The sequence below is a fragment of the Acinonyx jubatus genome, chromosome X (assembly GCF_027475565.1).
Source record: "Acinonyx jubatus isolate Ajub_Pintada_27869175 chromosome X, VMU_Ajub_asm_v1.0, whole genome shotgun sequence".
In the NCBI taxonomy this organism is placed as follows: Eukaryota; Metazoa; Chordata; class Mammalia; order Carnivora; family Felidae; genus Acinonyx; species Acinonyx jubatus.
The window spans coordinates 46,992,638-47,012,047 of NC_069389.1; the positions used below are offsets into that span (position 1 = coordinate 46,992,638).

The 19,410-nt window shown below is 41.0% G+C and overlaps 1 protein-coding gene and 1 non-coding gene across 7 annotated transcripts; both read left to right on the forward strand.

Moving 5' to 3' along the window:
• Positions 1-7,576: 7,576 nt before the first annotated feature.
• On the forward strand, positions 7,577-7,705 carry LOC113597438 (U6atac minor spliceosomal RNA). The gene has a single exon (XR_003418207.1). It is a non-coding gene; the product is annotated as a U6atac minor spliceosomal RNA (small nuclear RNA).
• Positions 7,706-12,950: 5,245 nt separating this feature from the next.
• On the forward strand, positions 12,951-18,389 carry USP51 (ubiquitin specific peptidase 51). Of its 6 annotated transcripts, none has more exons than XM_053202370.1 (2): positions 12,951-13,068; positions 13,884-18,389. In XM_053202370.1, the coding sequence occupies exon 2, from the start codon at positions 14,039-14,041 to the stop codon at positions 16,046-16,048; it is 2,010 nt and encodes a 669-aa protein (XP_053058345.1). In that variant the 5' UTR covers positions 12,951-13,068; positions 13,884-14,038; the 3' UTR covers positions 16,049-18,389. The 6 variants fall into 6 exon arrangements, with proteins under 6 accessions (XP_053058345.1, XP_026909309.1, XP_014942696.2 ...); XM_027053508.2 differs by having other exon boundaries at positions 12,999-14,597; positions 14,865-18,389; XM_015087210.3 differs by having other exon boundaries at positions 13,001-13,708.
• The last annotated feature ends 1,021 nt before the right edge of the window (positions 18,390-19,410 follow it).

Consider the following 19,410-nt stretch of genomic DNA (forward strand, 5'->3'; position numbering starts at 1 on the left):
CTTCTAAAGCAAATGGGAGCTGAGGAAGTTTTAGGGGTGTACATATGGGTCTGATGTCTCCATATCCACTCTGAGTGAAGTGTCTTCACAGACTGCAATAACTCTCTCGTCTTCCAACAATCATACTGGCTCCAATGTTGTTGGCACATGCTGCTTCTATATCCAGCTTTCTCATTGATCGAAGACCACCACTTATAGGATTTTTCAGAAGATGATATCAGGACACACATATCTAATTAATATTATTCATTCTCTCTCTCTCTCTCTCTCTCTCTCTCTCTCTCTCCCTTCCTCCTTACCTTCCTCTCTCCTTCACTCACCTCTCTTCCCTCACTTCTGAGAAAGAAACACTTTCTTTTACTTGTAAGAATCAGTGACTGAATTCTCCTATATCATGCCATCCTTCTTCTCAAGGGGACATACACCCTTTCCCCCACCCCAGGGCCATTATGACTATTGGAAGGTGAAAGATTCATTGCAAAAATAATGACAAATACTTACATTTATTATTTCAAACTAGTATTCCCATTATACAACTTTGCTTCTGGAACTTATTCAATCTTGTGAGGGAAAAAAAAGATGGTGAGACCATCATGTGCACTGGCCTCTGTCACCTGTCACTGGCCTCTGTCACCTCACTTAGATGAGAAGTGTCAAGGTGGGACTGCTCCTTTATTGAATATAAAACAAGAGGAAACGGCAAGTCACCCAGAGGTGAACATGACAGCTGATACACTAGTCTCCAATTTCTACCACTGTTCCTTGGAGAACCTAGTAAGATCTGAATGTAGTGGGTGCAAGGGGCTTTTATTTCCTGGGAATGTGCAGGGATATGCTTAATAATCTTCCCTTTGGGGTAGAGGAGAGCAAACTTTCCAAGGGATCCTGCCAAGATTTACCACTTCCAGTGCGCTAGTTGTAAGGATGGAAAGTAACTGACTGAGACAGTTCCCAGGCCTGATGTGTATGTTTGTGTGTCAAAAATTGATGGAGGGAGATGATCCCTAATTCTTATGAATGGAATGTGGAACATGTAACCATTCCACAATGACAATAAAAACCAGAGCACATGGTCTGACTAAGGGTCCTTTGTTTCTATTTACATCTCTATGTTTCCACTATGAAAGTTATACATATTATGCACATTAAAGCAACTTTTTAAATAGAGAAAAGAAGAAAGGAATGACCCCAAACATGCTCAGACATAACCCTCTGGCCCAAGAACCAGAAAAAAAATGACTGTCATTATGCCCCAAAGGGGCTTCTAATCCAGGAACCCTTTGTTTCTCCAGTCCTGGCAAGAAATTCAGCAGATCATATTTTCTTCAACAAATAAATGGCATGGAAAAGATGAGGGGGAAATGCAAAACATTAAAAGACTATGCCACATATCAAACATATGCAATGTGTGGGACTTTTCAGATCCTAATTTGAGCAAACAAACTGCACAAATGCATAAATCATGTATAAATACAGGTCTGATGAGGCAATTGGGGAAATGGAAAATGGAAAAGTTATTATTGGGTAGTAGATGATGCTAAGGCAGTCTTGGTCATTTTCTTGGGTATGATATGTGCCATGGTTCTGTTACAATGGATCCTTATCTATTAAAGTGTATTTCTGGATGAAATGAGTTGATGTCCACATTTTGTTTCACAGTACTTCAGAGAAACAAAACAAAGCTTTTTTTTTTTTTAAGTATGATGAGGGATAGATGAAACAAGAATTGAAGAAAGCTAATGACTGTTGAAGTTGATGACTCTTGAACTTAATGGGTACACGGAGTGCATGGTACTAGTCTTTCTGTTTTTATGTGTTTGAAATATTCCATAATAAAAAGTTAAAAATAAAAAAAATGAAATGCTGGGATTACTGAGAGTAATGTGCGTGTAGAGGGTGGGTTAGAGATGAGAGACAGAAAAAATAAGCGATAGTCATGTTTATGGGAACAATAGCAAGTGAAATATGAAAAATGCCTGTGAAATATCAGTCACATATTTGTAGACTGTGTGCCAATTGCAGATTCTGGCAGATAGAAGCCACCCTTAAACAAATGGTGCTGGAAATAGCCCTGCAATTTTAAGCAATGTTTATTTACTCAAAGAAAGAAGTTTGAAAGGAGCGGATGTCTTCCTGATCTCTTAAACACATTTTATTTTAGAGAAATCACTTTTTTCTTATTCTTGTTGAAGGACATGTAAAGAAATTTTGTATGTAGTAATATGCACCTCTGGTAAGAATGTTGAAGGTGGACAGGATGTCTGGGTGGCTCAGTCGGTTGAGCGTCTGACTTCAGCTCAGGTTATGATCTCGCGGCCCACGAGCTCAAGTCTCACGTCGGGCTCTGTGTTGACAGCTCAGAGCCTGGAGCCTGCTTTGGATTCTGTGTCTCCTTCTCTCTCTGTCCCTCCCCCACCCATTCCCTCCCCCCACCTCAAAAATAAATAAAACATTTAAAAAGTTTTAACAAAAAGAAAGTTGAGGGTGGTGTGCTTGAATTTTTCTTAGTTAAAAGAAACCAGGTGACAGGAATTATTAACTCTCTCTTATGTAAGGTTGGTAGAGAAAATAGTTGAGGTGCAGAGAAGTTTTTAGGGGTCAGAACCAAGGGCACGTCTCCTAAGCAAAGTCAGAGCCACCTGCAATGCAACAACGATATAGCAAGGGAATCTTGCACTCTTTAGGAAGTTCTGCCTAGGGGATCCTCTGTCTCTGGGGATCCATTACCCTGGGACAGGGCATGGCAATCTTTCCATTGTTGTCCACCAAATACCATACTCTGTTCGTTGCTGTGCCAGTGGTAGAACAGGTGTTGAGACAAGTTCCCCAATTTGTGTGCATGTGAGTGTGTATGTATGTGTGTGTGTGTGTGTAGATGTGATGGGTCCTCTCTGGAAAGAGGAGGTGAGAAGCTGTCCCATTCTACAGAAACTATATTTTAAAAACAAAAAATAGAGAAGTGAACAAGGTGTGCTATTATTTTCTCATCTTTTATTAAACATACAACATAGACACATGACAACAATTTGTGGAAACAAAAAAAAAAAAAGAGGAAAGAAAGTCAATGTTATCTCATCGCCATAAAGCTCCACTGTTTGTTCTGCAATATATTTGCTCCCCTCTTATGGTCTGTGCATATGCATGTTTTCGATGACTAAGATCATACCATAAATAAGATTTTATGTCCTGATTTTTTGACTTGACTTTGATTTATGAACGTAGGCATATGAATCCTCATAAAGGTACAAAAATTGAATTGTACTTGCCCACGCACTAATCAGACTGCGGTTTTCAAGATGACAAAATTAGATGTAATCAGACCTGTCCCTGAAAATCCAGAGAATTTGATCTACATAGGTCTGATTGTCTCTGATGGTAGATGGGAGGAGCCCCAAGTCTTAATCACTGGCACACTGTGAGACGGGGGCTAGCAGGAGGAGAGGAAAAGAGGATGGTCTAGGGTCACCACTTAACACTGGAGTCACTTGTCCTTTTCACCACCCAACTCATACAGAGTGGGCCAACCCTGCTCCTGGGCACTCAAGATCATTAAAAATGGAGCTGCAATAGGATAAATCCTAATGAAGAATCAGGGAATCAACTGAAAGCCGAAGAGGCTCTATCTTGATTTCCAGAACCCCTGCCACCTCTAAATGAGAGCCTGCATGGGAAAGAAACCTTGAGACCACATACATGCAAAGATGATATTCAAAATAATTTAAAAACAGTTACAGTCATTTAAATGAAAAAAAAACTACTGATGATAAAACTAACACACAATAGAGCTTGTGGCTTGACACCCCACTTTATTAAAGTGTATAGACATTGCTTGATATGATTTCTAAACTCTTTTGCAGCTCTGTCACTATAGGGAGCCCATCAAGGTCCACATGTCCTTCCTATTTTCATTATTTCAGTGTCTAGTTTTCCAGAATGTTAATTCTCTCTGCTGGTTATTTGAAGTAAGGTGTAAACATAAAGTTTATTGGGAAAAGACTTTTGAATATTTACTGTAATGTCTCTGTGGACCAGACAGAGATCATTGAACATGATGACTTACCACCAAAGTAAAACATTTGGGAGATTATATGACAGGTTGGCTAAAATCCCAGACTTTCTCCTTAGCTTTACACTGGTAACATCCTTTCAAATTCCAATACGTTTTCATCTGTGTAGTTTCTCATTAACTCCATTCTCTCAAGCACAGACAATAAAGTTTGGTAAATTATTTCAGATGGTGTTCCTTCCAAATTTCATATTTTAAGTAAAATTTTACAAAGCTTTTCCGGTTGAAACAGTGGAAGGGTAGGGGCACCTGGTTGACTCAGTCAGTAGAGCATACAAATCTTGATTTCAGGGTCGTGAGTTCAAGCCCCATGGTGGTTGTAAAGCTTACTTAAAAAGAACAAAAAGAAAGAGCCTGCTGAGAAACAGTGGAAGGGTGACCAACTGACTGGTTGGCTCAGGGGTATCCCAATTTTAGTGCTAAAAATCCTGTGCCCTGGGAAACCTCTCTCTAGGACATAAAAAGTCCTGGTTTTCACACATGAATGCAGAAGGTTGGGGGGAAAGTACAGAACTCTTATGGTGGCCCCCACAACTGGGGATGAAAGCAACAGTGCTTTTAGTGTCAAATGGACACCACATGGATTACAGCTTTCCCTAGTTGCTGTGGCTGTTTTGCCCCCTGACTGTTGATATTGACAACCATACTTTGGGGTTCACAGTAGTGATCATGAATTTTGCATCACCTTGTGTGATGTGAGTTGAGTGCAACTTAAGCGTGTTGTAATCCTGAGCTTTGAGTCCCTAGCCTGGCACTCAGGAGACACTTAGGAAATGGCTACTGAACAAATTTTCAGGCATTTGTCCCACTGATAGATACACAGATGTGTGAAATGATGTTGTACAAGTGTATTCTTTGCAGCATGACTGCATGACAAAAAGAAGTAATAACCAAAATATGGACACAAAGAAATTGGTTAAAATTATCAAAGTCAGAGATTTATGCAATCATTGGAATATAAATCATCTCATGATGTTCTTATTTTAAAAACTCTAATTTTCATATTGCATTTAAAATTGCAATGTTGGGGCACTTGGGTGGCTCAGGTGGTTAAACATCCAACTCTTGATTTTGGTTTAGGTCATGATTTCATGGTTCATGGGTCAAGCCCCGCATTGGTGTCTGCACTGACAGCATAGAACTTGCTTGGGATTCTCTCTCCTCCCTCTCTCTGCTCCTCCCTGACTTGCACTCACTCTCTTTCAAAGTAAATAAATAAAAACTTAAATAAAATGTGTTGTTAAATATTGTATATATTTATTATGAAGTATATGATTGATATACATATTGAAATTATTATGGTCAATCTTATTAATACATTATTTCCTCAAACAGCTACCATTTTTGTATGTGATGTGAATACCTCAATTTTACCTTCTTAGCAATAGTTTAGTATTCTATACGGTATTATTAACTATATTTTTCATGTAAAGTAAGTCATAAGACATACATCCTATACAAACTGAAAGTTTTTGATTCATTTTGTTCTGATGTGGAATGCTTTCTACGATGTACTGTTAGTTTAAGAAACCCTGGGAAGTACAATATTTATATTATTGATGACATTTGTGTTAAACACGAACTAGATAGTACCCATTTAGGTTTGTATTTGGACAGAATATTTCTGGAAGCATATACATGAATCTAGGAATAGTGGTTGTCTCTGGCAGGATGAAGGTTAGGTCTGAGGTCAGGAGAAGGAGGGAAACATTTCATTATATACAGTTTTGTACTTTTTGAATTTTCTTTCATATGCATATATCTGTTCAAAATATCAGTTTAAAAATTAAAATAAATCACTCCTTCCTAAAATTATATAATTTATGTATTTAATATTAGATACATACATTGTTTCATGTTTTACAGATTATTATACTGTTCAAAGATGATATAGACTACTTTATTTTTTTCACAATACTATGAGATGGGCCAGGTGGTAGTTCATTTTTATATCTCTTTTATTATCCAAGAGATAAAAGTTGGGTAATAATCCAAAACTGGTAGTCTCTTGATTCTGTATGTGTTTTTTTTTTATAATCTAAGAATCTTAGCATTTTAGATATCAAAATATTGTACCCATTTACAACTTCAAAAAGAATTAAGAGTGACACCTGGGTGGCTCAGTGGGTTAAGCGTCCAACTTCGGCTCAGGTCATGATCTCATGGTTTGTGAGTTCAAGCCTGGCATTGGGCTCTGTGCTGACAGCTCAGAGCCTGGAGCCTGCTTCAGATTCTGTGTCTCCCTCTTTCTCTGTCCTTTCCCCACTTGCCCTCTGTTTCTTTCTCTCTCTCAAATATAAAAAATAAACATAAAAAAAAGAATGAAGAACTTAAAAGAAAAATGTATCAATATAAAAGCCAATGTATTCAATACTAGTACCAATTATATAATTAAGGTTAGTGGGAAAGTAGTAACTTGTAAAGCACTGAGTACTTGATAAAGAATGGAAAGTACAACTGCACCGGCTACCAGGAGACAGGTCAAACCTGTAGTCAATAAGTGCCTTTGATTTTCTCAGATATCACTACAATTGGATGCCAATTTAGCAGGCATAAGCCCCTCCTTCAGAATCTTTTCATAGTGAGACCTGAGGAGACTCTCCGTTAGAGCTCCAGCATCCTTGTCCCTCCCCTACTGGGACATGCAGTCTGTTGGCTTCTTCAGTGAACAAGGTTTCCTTACTCCCTCACACAGATACTCAGTAATTTACTAAACTGAGCCACATGCTCCAATTATATTCTACCATCCAAAGAGCATATACCATATGATTTCACTCATATGTGGAATTTAAGAAACAAAACAAACAGGTATAGGGGAAAAAAGGCAAACCAAGAAACAAACTTTTTAAAGTTTTATTTATTTATTTTGAGAGAGCAGAGCACAAGCAGGGGAGGGGCAGAGAGAGAGGGAGGGGGGCAAAGGATCCAAAGTGGGTTCTGTTCTGACAGCAGAGAGCCTGACACGGGGCTCAAACTCAATAACCGTGAGATCATGACCTGAGCTGAAGTCGGACACTTAACCGACTGAGCCACCCAGGTGCCCCCAGACTCTTAATTATAGAGAACAAACTGATGGTTATTAGAGGGGAGGTATGTAGGTGATGGGTTAGATAGGTGATGAGGATTATGATATGACTGAACTTGTGATGAGCACTGTGAGTTGTATGTAAGTGCCAAATCACTAAATTGTACACCTGAAAACTAATAGTACATTGTATGTTAAATAAATTGAATTTAAATAAAAACTTAATAAGAACAAAGTAAAACAAAGAGCTGAAGCAAATAAATAAGAAGAAAGAACATAGCTCTGTGTCAAAATTTCTGGAGGCTCCAGGGCTAGCAGTCCCTTCTTACCTGTGTGATCTGAAGTCAATGTGAAATGATCCCTCCATTTTCCCACCTTTAAAGTATGGATAGCAATATCTACCTCACATCACAAGTGATAAGATACATTTTAATGGGTACAGAGAGAAGAGCACATAATATGCACTTAATAGTTTTTTTGTAATAGCGTTTTATGAAAGGAGAGAAGGTTAGCACTCCCCTTGACAAGGATGAAAGAGGCCCTCAGGCCTGACAACATGCATACAATTAAGGCACTGCCACCTATTATTTCGTGGCATCTCACCAACGTTTTTGGGTTACATTAATTTTGTAGTATATTTTATTAACCCAATATATCTACAGTATTATTTCAACATGTAACCAATGTAAAAAAAATAAATAAATGGTTTGTAATAAATTTGTCCACTAAGCAAACAAGGTAGTTAGGGCATTATGAAGCAAGAACAGTCAGAATATGGAATGCATAGAGGTCTACGCATATACAGGGAAAAGGCCTATGCCTTTATTTTCACTTACCTTTAACTTAATTTGAGCATGTCTTTCAATTACTAACCTAGGCAAGGAACCACAATAATGTCACCAATAAAGACTTTCATCACATTACATTTGTTTCACATTTCTTAAAGTATCATTTATGCTTATCACTTTGAAATTATGATAGTTATGTGCTCACTTCGGCAGCACATATACTAAAATTGAAATTATGATAGTTATGTCTATCACTAGATACTCTTATTTAATGTATTAATAAATAAGCATATATGTTATCAAATTACAATCTTTTTTTAAATTCAAAACCATATTTCAATATAATAAATTTCAGTTATAATTCTATTCATTTAATTTTATGCATTTATGAAAATATTATTCTCTTAAGGGAGCTACAGGCTACATCTAGCTGCCAAAGGGACCCAAGGTGTAAAACATTTGAGAATGTCTGTGCTAGGAAGTGTTTTGAAGTGAGAACCCATGGGGAAGGAAAGGGATTGAGCTGACATACTGAATGTTTTCATATGTGTTATCTCACAGACAGGGACAATAAAGAGGCTTCCATGGTTGAAGCACTGGAGTCATGGAGGGCAGAAAGTGAAGAAGAGGTTGGACATCACAAAAAACAACAGGTGTTGGTGAGGATATGAAGAAAGGGAAACCTTCTTACATTGTTGGTGGGAACACAAACTGGTGCAGTCACTCTGGAGAGCAGTATGGAGTTTCCTCAAAAAGTTAAAAATGGAACTACCCTATGATCCAACAATTGCACTACTAGGTATTTACCCAAAAGATACAAAAATACAGATGTGAAGGGGTATATGCACCCCAATGGTTATAGCAGTATTATCAACAATAGCCAAGCTATGGAAAGATCCCAAATGTCTATCAATAGATGAATGGATAAAAAAGATGTGGTATGTAATACACATACACACACAATGGAATATTACTCAACCATCAAAAAGAATGAAGTCTTGCCATTTGCAATGACATGGATTGAGCTACAGTGGATTATGGTAAGCGAAATAAGTTAGTCAGAGAAAGACAAATACCACATGATTTCACTCATATGTGGAATTTAAGAAACAAAACAGATGAACGTATAGAGGGGGAGACAGAGGGAAACAAACCATAAGACACTCTTAAAGACAGAGAATTGAGGGTTGATGGAGGGAGGTGGGTGCAGGATGGGATGGATGAGGGATGGGTACTAAGGAGGGCACTTGTTATGATGAGCACTGGGTATTGCATGTAATTGATGAATCACTGAATTCTACTCCTGAAACCAATACTGCACTGTATGTTAACTAACTAGAATTTAAATAAAAATTTGAGGGGCACCTAGGTGGTTCAGTCAGTTAAGCATCCAACTCTTGATTTCAGCCCAGGTCATGATCTCACAGTTCAAGTTCAAGCTCCACATCTGGCTCCACACTGACACTGCAGAGCCTGCTTGGGATTTTCTCTCTTTCTCTGTCTCTCTCTCTCTTCCCCCCCCCCTTCTCTTTCTCTGTAAAATAAAATAAATAAACCTAAAAATATTTTTTTAAAAATTGAAAAAAACCCATAATAATAACAAAAAACATAATAACAAGAAAAAAGATGAGGCTGGACATATTTATGGGTAGGGAGAGTTGGAGTAAGTTAGAAATTTTCGTTTTTAAAAAACCAAGCGGCTACAGGGAGTCACCATGGGTCTGTGGGCAGGAGAATGCACACAGCAGTGTTGTTTGAAGCTGTTGCTTTGGAAGGCTGGAGGTGGACCAGCTAGGAGCTGAGGCACAGGGAAGAAAGGGAGCAGAAGAAGGGATACAAAGGAAAAGGGGGCAAATGGCTGGCAGACAATGTGGGTCCCAAAAGACCTGAACCCAATCCACAGCACTCTTCCTGCAAACCTAGTTAGGAGCAGGCAATGGCTACAAGTCTGCCTTTTGGAATGCTGGCCTCAAAGAAGTGAGGTGATTGAAAAGAGGCCCAGATTGGGAGAAATATTCTTTCTTTCTTTTTGAAAGGCTTGTTTTAAAAGTCCTGGGGCACCAGGAGTACAGAAGCAGGCTTTTTGCAGACATCTCTCTTTTCTATTCTACTCACCCCCAGATACTACAGCATCTTCTGTGGTCAGAAAAAAAAAAAAAAAACAAAAAACAAAAAAAACAAAAAAAACAAGAGATGCCAATACCCCTGGGAAAACAGCCACATTGGAAAAGTTTCCTGTTACTAAGGTCTTGACCTATGGGTTTTTATGCAATAACCCACAACAGTTGTTTTCAAAGTCCAGTCCCCATACCAACAGCATCAACATTCTGCATCAGCATTAGCTAGTCAATTGTCAAAAACAAACTACTGGGCCTCATCCTAGTTACACAGCTAGAAAATGAGTCAGCATTTCCATCTAGGTCTGCTATCCCAGAAATAAGCCAAGTCTTTTGTTAGCCATGGGTGAGCAAATGCCCTTACCTAGGGGGAAAAAAATTCCTTCATAAATTAGTCTATAGTTCTAAAGAGCTTTTCTTCCAGGTACTTCTACATGATTGAGATTTGAATATGCTTTCCAGTTCCACCTCAACAGGACACCTTTCTTTGTAGGTGGTCTCTTCATGACAAAGGGGTGAGGGGCTAGGGCAGGGTCCAAACTGAGGGACCTCTTTAGAGAAGATCCTCTTTAAAGAGGCTGGGTCCAGAAGGGCTCTGTCTATAAAGTGCTGCTGTATTCTGAGGGACACCCTCCAGATCTGGGGGGGTCAGAGAAGACCTCCTGGAGGAGGGAACATTTGAACTAGGTGTAAAACAGGGGGTAATCTGGAGGGACACTGGATCCTTGGAGATGGGTCCAGAACAAAGTCAACTCTGGGGATGGAACTGGGGTAGGACCTCTGGGGTTACTTCATGGAACCCTGATGAGCTACCCTCTCTTCCCGTTTTAACTAACCCTCAAGGATTTATTGTCAAGAAGTGGATCAAAATCACAAGGTTTGGTATGGATGGAATAGGCAAGTATGGGGGGGGGGGCAATGACTGGCTGTTCTTCGGGTAAGGGTGGCACTGCTGGGACTTCCAGGGAGGTAAGCTCCCTCCTTACCTCACTCTAGATTTCTGTCAAAGGAGGAATGCACAAGAGAAAGGGTAATTCAGATGGAGGAAAAGAAGTGAGGGAGATAGAAAGGACTTCCCTATAAGCCACCAGAGGTTTTCACCTTCCTCTGTGTCACTCAACCACTCACCAGCAGGAGGGCATGTCATTGCCTCTGATACTGCTTCCCCTCAAAGTCCTCCTGAGTACCCACTGGTGACTCCATTTCTGCTTCTCTCACCTACTGCTTCCTTGTATGTATGCTCTTCCACCCTCTGGTGTAATCTGTCTAAATCCCAAGTCAAAATCTTTAACATTTATACAAGGCCAATTTCCATGATGTTGGAAAACCCTGATACCCTTGCTTAAAAGTCCTTTGTAAACTCCATAGGAAGACAAACTAATCTGCCAAAAGGTACCTCAGTTTGAACAGGTCATCCCATCTCCTGAGGCTCCTCTAATGCAGCTTAGCTGCATCCAGAGAAACGGAAAAGACTAGCCAGAAAACAGTAAGCCTCCCCTCTCTGGTGTGAAGTCATGGCAGTTAAAGTCTTTCCAGTCAGCCACACGGCCATTAATCTGACTTGGGGGCCAAGTATCTGTGAACCGGAAGCCTCATTAGGATTTCTGCTAAGTTGCCATGAATTTATGGTAAGAACTGCTAAAAGGTCAAATCAACCCTTTTCTTACTCAGGGAAACTGAATTGTAGAAGTGATATATAGCTAATAATGGTGGGAAAGTATAAGAGCATTGCTCTCTTGTCTCCCAGGCAAATGTTCCTACAAACATATTCATCTGAAGACTAACTCTTATTTGAACCTCTCAACCTATAGTCACTTTGGGCTACAGGACAGTTATGGTGGTTCTTTTCTCCAAGATCATGGTGATCTGTGCTCACTCTGGAAATTCATACAGATTGCTGAATCTCTTTGATGTCCTAAAATCACTGACATTCTTTTGGGAAGGCACCTACAAGATACCAATCCTGAGCCTGAGAGAACTGAATCCTTATCCTGAGGTTGAGAAAGGAGGTGCATGACTGTCCCAGAAAGATTAAATGTAGCATTAAACATCTTCAATGATAAGCAGGAATATTCTATGGATAGGGCAGGAAGGGCAACAAGCCCCAGAGATAGCAGCTTTCACAGAGGTTGTGGCCTTGGATGCTGTATCTATTAAAGGGAAGACAAAATCTGGAGGACACAAATCGTTTTATTCTGTATTTCTCACAGCACAATTTAGCACAGTAATACAGTTTTGGGATCTGTTCATGTACACTTGTTAAGTGTGTGTTCATTTACATGAACTGGTGAGGAGGGATAATTCAGTGAACTGAGCAATAACTTTGAGAGAATTTGGAAAGACAGTGTTCTCCTTTTCTGTATTCTAAGTACCAGGCATTGTGCTATAGGCAGATTTTAAGATGTGGACTGAGAAACAGGTGTGAAAGAAACAGGTGACTTAAGGAACTTTTACTTTATATATACTATGATTTAGTGTTCATAACAGGTTAGGATTATTATTCCCATTTTTGTTTAACAGATGACATAACTAAGGCTCAGGGAAATCAGGTGTTTTATCTGAGCTCACAAAGCTAGCAAGTGCTTGGGATCTCCTATCTAGGGCCTGAAGCCCTTATGATTCCTCTCACCACACTCCAGGATAATACTCCTCTCTCCACTGAATTCCCAGAGATCAATTTTTGATGGTTCCCTGAGGGATTCATGCCAGAGAGTTGCCCTTCCTGCAACCCCAACCGCCACCCCAATGAATCTTTTTTTATCTGCGGAGTCCGGGCCTGGAGCCAGGTGAGACGAGAACCTCCATTTCAGGGGCTTTCTCTAGAATCCGTCGCTGTGGTTACCTCCAGTATAATCTGTTTCAGGAAGAGGTCTGACCAAACCGGACAGCGGTGCCATTCATCACTGCAGGAGGGCAGAATCCGGGGCTGGGGGCCACACGTCGAGAGGGGAGGGGCCAGGGGGCGGCCCCCTTGTGACCAGCCCTGAGGAGAGGTCAGGAGAGAACGTTGGCTGAGGAGCGCCTGTACAGCAGCAGCTGCTGACGTTCTGTATCACGCGCCTGTGGCCCAAGGTAACCCAGACCTATAAGCAAACAGCGGAGCCGGGGGCGTTGCGGGGACGAAGGCGGGAAGGGGCAGAGATCTTGGGGGTCGAACACTGAAGACAGGGGCGATGAACGCGTGGAGGGCGTGAGAGAGTCCGAATTCTCGGAGGAATAGGGAATGAAGGTGCTGAAGCAAGAAACGAGGTGTGAGAAGGAACACAAGCGCGAAAAGAGCGTGAGAGGGCGCAAGAGTTTGGCTGACCAAAAGACAGTGCCCTTGGAGGTAGCGGCAAGGGTGGAACATACCCAGCCCCAGCAGCATAGGTAAGGTGGGAGGAGCTCCATTCCAGGGAGGAGGACACTTTCTTTCCCTGAGCCCATTTTCCATAGGTGGTCCCCTTTTAGCAATTTTTAAGGTAAATTTTGACCCCAGTGTGTTTTTAGAATAAAAGGAAAGAACGTCAGAGGAAGCTATGCAAAAGTGAGGCTGCGCAAAGCGCAGGAAAGTCAGTTAGAGGGTGGCGCCTTTTTTCAAAGAAGATTCCATCTCCACCCTAAAGCTCAGGCCGTACCACACCCCACCTCCACGTTTTCCTCCCTCTGTCCTCCTCCCTTTCCCCCACCCCAGCCCCCCACTCCCAGCACGATCGGATTGCTTTTAAACCAGGTAACTGCTTCTGTCTCCTCAGCAGCTCCGGGAGCCCCTGAGTAGAGGGGGTGGAGCCCGCATTGGTCTCTGGCTGAGCTCATGGTGGGAGGGGTCCTGAGGGCGCTAATGGCGCGCCGCCGCCATGATGCTGGCCAGATCATTCACAGAAATCCCTGTCTCATTCCATCTACAGTCGCAGCTCCATTCCAGACCTTTCTTCTCAGGCCGGGCGGTGAGCTGATGGCCCAAGTTCGGGAAACTTCCTTGTCTTCCAGCTCTTTGGTCCGCTAGAGCTCGGGCGGTGGGGGAGGAGCCTCGCCCGTGGAGGCGGCTGAAAAGGCGGGGAAAATGGAGAAGGAGGCGGTGGGGGAGGCAAAGATGTGTTCAGGCCAGGGAGCTGAGGAGGTGAAGCTGGAGCCTTTACAAGAGCGTAAGCCTGCTTCGGAGGAGAACTTGACGTGGAGTGACATCGGCGGCGATAAGGAGGTGCTCCCTTCAACCCCACCTCGCTGTTACAGCAGCTCTTCGCCCCTTTGCCCGCGCCGCAAGCCCCGCCCTCGGCCCCAGCCCCGGGTCCGGGCCCGAGCCCTGCCCGGGCCCTCGGCCCCACCCCAGCCTCCAGCCCATCCTCCCCCTCAGCTTCTGACCCGGCCCCAGTCCTGGCGCAGATCGCGGCGTAGATCCCGGCCTGGGTCTAGGCCCCAGAAGCTGCAAAGCTGTTCTCCTGACCTAGGTGGCTCTGCGGATCGAGGTGGCCTAGGGGACTGGTTGCTGGAGGTGGAGTTTGATCAGGGTCCTACAGGCTGCTCTCATGTGGAGAGCTTTAAAGTGGCTAAGAACTGGAGGAAGAACCTGCGGTTGATCTACCAGCGTTTCGTTTGGAGTGGGACCCCAGAAACTAGGAAACGTAAGGCAAAGTCGTGCTTCTGTCATGTATGTAGTACCCATATGAACAGACTCCACTCTTGTCTCTCCTGTGTCTTTTTTGGCTGCTTTACTGAGAAACATATTCACAAACATGCAGAAACAAAACAGCATAATTTAGCTGTAGACCTCTATCATGGGGTTATATATTGCTTTATGTGTAAGGATTATGTATATGACAAAGACATAGAGCAGATTGCCAAAGAAACAAAAGAGAAAATTCTGAAATTACTAACTTCCATCTCAACAGATGTTTCTCAACAACAGTGTATGACATCAGGTGTTGAAGAGAAACATTCAACCTGTGAGTCAAAGGAACAGGAGCCAAAATTGGTGAAACCCAAGAAAAAGAGGAGGAAAAAGTCAGTCTGTACTGTAGGCCTCAGAGGGCTAATCAATCTTGGGAACACGTGCTTTATGAATTGTATTGTCCAGGCACTTACCCATATTCCTTTATTGAAAGATTTCTTTCTCTCTGACAAGCATAAATGTGTAATGACAAGCCCCAGCTTGTGTCTTGTCTGTGAAATGTCTTCTCTTTTTCATGCAATGTACTCTGGGAGCCGAACTCCTCACATTCCTTATAAGTTATTGCATCTAATATGGATTCATGCAGAACACTTAGCAGGATATAGGCAGCAGGATGCCCATGAGTTCCTTATCGCAATATTAGATGTGCTGCATAGACACAGCAAAGATGATAGTGTTGGGCAGGAGGCCAATAACCCCAACTGCTGTAACTGCATCATAGACCAAATCTTTACAGGTGGCTTGCAGTCAGATGTCACATGTCAAGCTTGCCATAGTGTCTCTACCACAATAGACCCATGCTGGGACATCAGTTTGGACTTGCCTGGCTCTTGTGCCACATTCAGTTCCCAGAGTCCAGAGGGAGCTGACAGCACAGTGAGTAGGGATGACCACATACCAGGTATTCCCTCACTCACAGATTGCCTACAGTGGTTTACAAGGCCAGAGTACCTAGGAAGCAGTGCCAAAATCAAATGCAGTAGTTGCCAAAGCTATCAGGAATCTACCAAACAACTCACGATGAAGAAATTACCTATCGTGGCCTGTTTTCATCTCAAGCGATTTGAACATGTAGGTAAACAGAGGCGAAAGATTAATACTTTTATCTCCTTTCCCTTGGAGCTGGATATGACTCCATTTTTGGCCTCCACTAAGGACAGCGGAATGAAGGAAGACCAGCCACCAACAGATTGTACACCCAATGAGAATAAGTATTCCTTGTTTGCAGTGATTAATCACCATGGAACTTTGGAAAGTGGACACTATACCAGCTTTATCCGGCAACAAAAGGACCAATGGTTTAGCTGTGATGATGCCATCATCACCAAGGCTACCATTGAGGACTTACTCTACAGTGAAGGGTATTTACTGTTCTATCACAAACAGGGTCTAGAGAAAGAATAGTCTTACAAGACACTTACCAGAAAAAAAAGGAAATGAATATACAAGGATCCTGAAATGACACATAAACCTACCTGGAATGGACAATGACAATACCCATACAACAACAAGCACCTCTTGAAGTTTCGCAAAAACCTACCTGGCATTGACAATGACAAATAGCACCTATATGACAAGTAGCACCTTGATATAAAGAACCTATTTTACCATGGTTTATGGGTCTGTAAGAGGAAAAAAAAAATACTAACTAGTGACCATTCAGCCTTAAGAAATGGGAGGGGGGGAAGAGGTTGAAAATGGTCACATAAAGCATACTTAAATGAACAGATTGTTTTAGATGGGGAGAGTGGGAATGGAGATGTTCTGCCACTGCTGTATGTCATTTGTTTCTACAAAAATACCATGTGAGATCAGGGAGTATTTGTACATCAACAAAAAGTTTCACAATTGGTATTCTAGCTGTGGCTGATTAGTCAAATGGTTTGAAAAAAAGAATATTGAAAAAAAAATTTTAAAGCCTTACAAGAAAATATTTAAAAAGAAGAAAACTTTTTTTTAATTTTAAAAGAAAATGTTTCTAAATGTTGAAAAATTTAAGTTAAATATTTTAAAAGAAGTGTTTTAAAATTTAAGTTTTTTTAATTTAAAATTTCAAAATTATTTAAGGCTTAAAAATACATTTTTCTTAGTTTAGAAAAGGTAAAGTGAATAAAACAAGGACAAAGATAAAAAATGAAAGTTCACAAAAAAGTTAAAGTGAAATTTAAAGTTTTAGAAGTAAGAAAGGGGAATGGAGCTCTTAAAAGTTAAATAAAATGTTTATATTAAACATTTTAAATTAGACCATAAAATACACGTGTTGAAAAATGAGAAGTTAGCAAAATTCACAAAGAGCTTAAGAAATAAAATTTCCAAAAATATAGAATAGGATGAAAATTCAAATTTAAGTTTACAGAAATATTTTAAAGGAAGAAAATTTAGAACAAGACAAGAAGACAAAATTAACTTTTTTTAATTAAAAAAAAATTAGGGGTGGCTGTTGGTTAGGCATCTGACTCTTGATTTCAGCTCAGGTCAGGATTTCACAGTTCGTGGGATTGAGCCCCAAGTCAGGCTCTGCACTGACAGTACAGAGCCTGCTTGATATTCTCTCTCTCTCTCTCTCTCTGCCCCTTCCCCACTTGTTTTTTTTCCTTTCTCTCTCTCTCTCAAAATAAATAAATATACAGTAAAAATTTTGAAAAGGAAAATAGAGAAAAAGGAATTTTAAGATATATAAATAACCTTAAGGAAGTCCAATTTGAGAGATTTAAATAAAAACTAAATAAAAAGGATTAAAATTTTTTAAATGTAAATAAAAATAAATTAAAAACATTTTAAATAGAAAAAAACAGTAAAATTTAAAAAAAGTTTAAACATTAAAATGCATACGGGTATGAAAAATAAATGGAGATAAGAAAAACAAAACAAAGGGTTTGTGAATATTTTTTTAATATTATGTTGACACATACATAGAATTTGAAAAAAAAATAGTCTTAACCATCATTTTACATCCAATTGTGAGATTGCTGCAAGGCCTGAACTCTAGCCTGCCTTCCCCTTTCAGGTTCCACACCCCATCTGATTTTGAAAGAAGTAGAGCTGTTTCTTAGGAAGAATCAACTGCATCTGAAAAAGATGAATAGTAGGGACTCTCTCCTATTTAGAACTGCATTATTCATACAAATTCTTTGGTACTGAAAAGTGGTTCTTGACAATTTAGTGGCTTAGGGATATTAGATCACAATTTAAGCTCTGGCTTTGATGTTCAAGCCCTATGACCTGATTGAGGAAGTGACAGGGACCCATATCTGAGAACATACCATCTTCTGCTCTCCCTCTTCTCTCTCCATAGGGAAACAAGACCTTTAAATTTCTACAGTAGAGTACAGTAGAGCTTTGTACTTGATGGTCCTACTCATTCCTTATTCTCTCTTTTTTTTCCTTTTTTGATTATTCATGCCTGGTTCCCTGAATCACTTATTTACCTACATTTCTGAGTGCCAGCCTGTAGGGCTCCTCTGACTGTTTATCTGGTGGCTTCTATTCCTCCTTCAAGACTCAACTCACAGATGACTTCTCTGGAGCCTTTTCTAAATGTTCTACAAAGACATAAATTGGAAAATTGTTCCTCACCCCTCTATCCCTCTCACTGTGCCTCAAAGTACTTTGTCTGTACCTCAGTGATATTCTACTGTGATTCTACTGGAGCTTTGTGATTGTCTGCCCCTCTGTACTGAGCATTCTGCTAACAGGGGGCCAAGCCTTATTCATTTCTGTGTTAATAAATGTTTGTTGAATATGAGGATGAGTTCAGTTATTTGCTCTATTCACCCTCTCAGTAATGTGATCTCACCCATTTTATCCATCAAGCCCTCATTAAGTGCCCTGTGCTGTAATACAGTGTGATCAGGTTTGTATCTTTCCCAAAAACAGTGTATGAAATGCTACTTAGCTGCAGGGGATGGCTTACCAAAGTAGGTGCTCAGTGAGGAATAACCAGGTTATGTGGAGGGAGTACCAGGAACAATGGAAGAAAAGAGCACAAGTGTGAGAATTGGTCCTGAGAGAGTGGGTGGTGAGGGGGACCAGCAGCTGAAAGTGAGACTGGGTTTTATGGCATGTTTGTGGCAACGCTGTCCATCACCACAGTTTCCCTGAGCTTCCCACAGTGTTTCTCACCTTATGATTGGGTGCCACGCCTCTCCATGGCATACTGCATAAGTTTACCTTCCCAGGATACCATGTATCTCACCATTCCACAATGTTTTATATTACATGGCACACTATAACTGTGACAGAGGAGTGATGTCTGGTGGCTGTTTAGTGAGGAAGGTGTAGGTTGTCTGCTTAGCACTCTAGCCCTTCTTTCGTTCTGTGTGGTTTCACTGGGGCTACTGATCACCTTGCTGTGCTCCTCTCACCCCTCCCCAGAGTGACCATGTCCCACAGCCTAGGCCAAATTAGAGTTCTCAATTCCTCCACTCCTCCACCCACACCCCTTCCACAAGAGCAATTTTGAGGATGGTTATAGGACCTAAACAGGCCCAATCAGAGCCCATTGCTAAATTGAATATGTATAGACACTGGGAGAAAGAAGCTCCCTCTCCATGCTGAAGTCTCTAGGATGACATTAATCTGAGAATTTTAGGGGTTGATATTCATACCATGAGGAGAAAAACAGAATTAGAGATGGGGAGAAAGAACCTAGAGAGCATCATTTGAACTTTGTGGATCCAGCTGTGCCTGAAGTCCCAAAGTTCCCAGCTCTCTGATCCAATAAAATCCTTTGTCTTGCTTAAGCTAGTTTGAGTTGAGATCTCGTC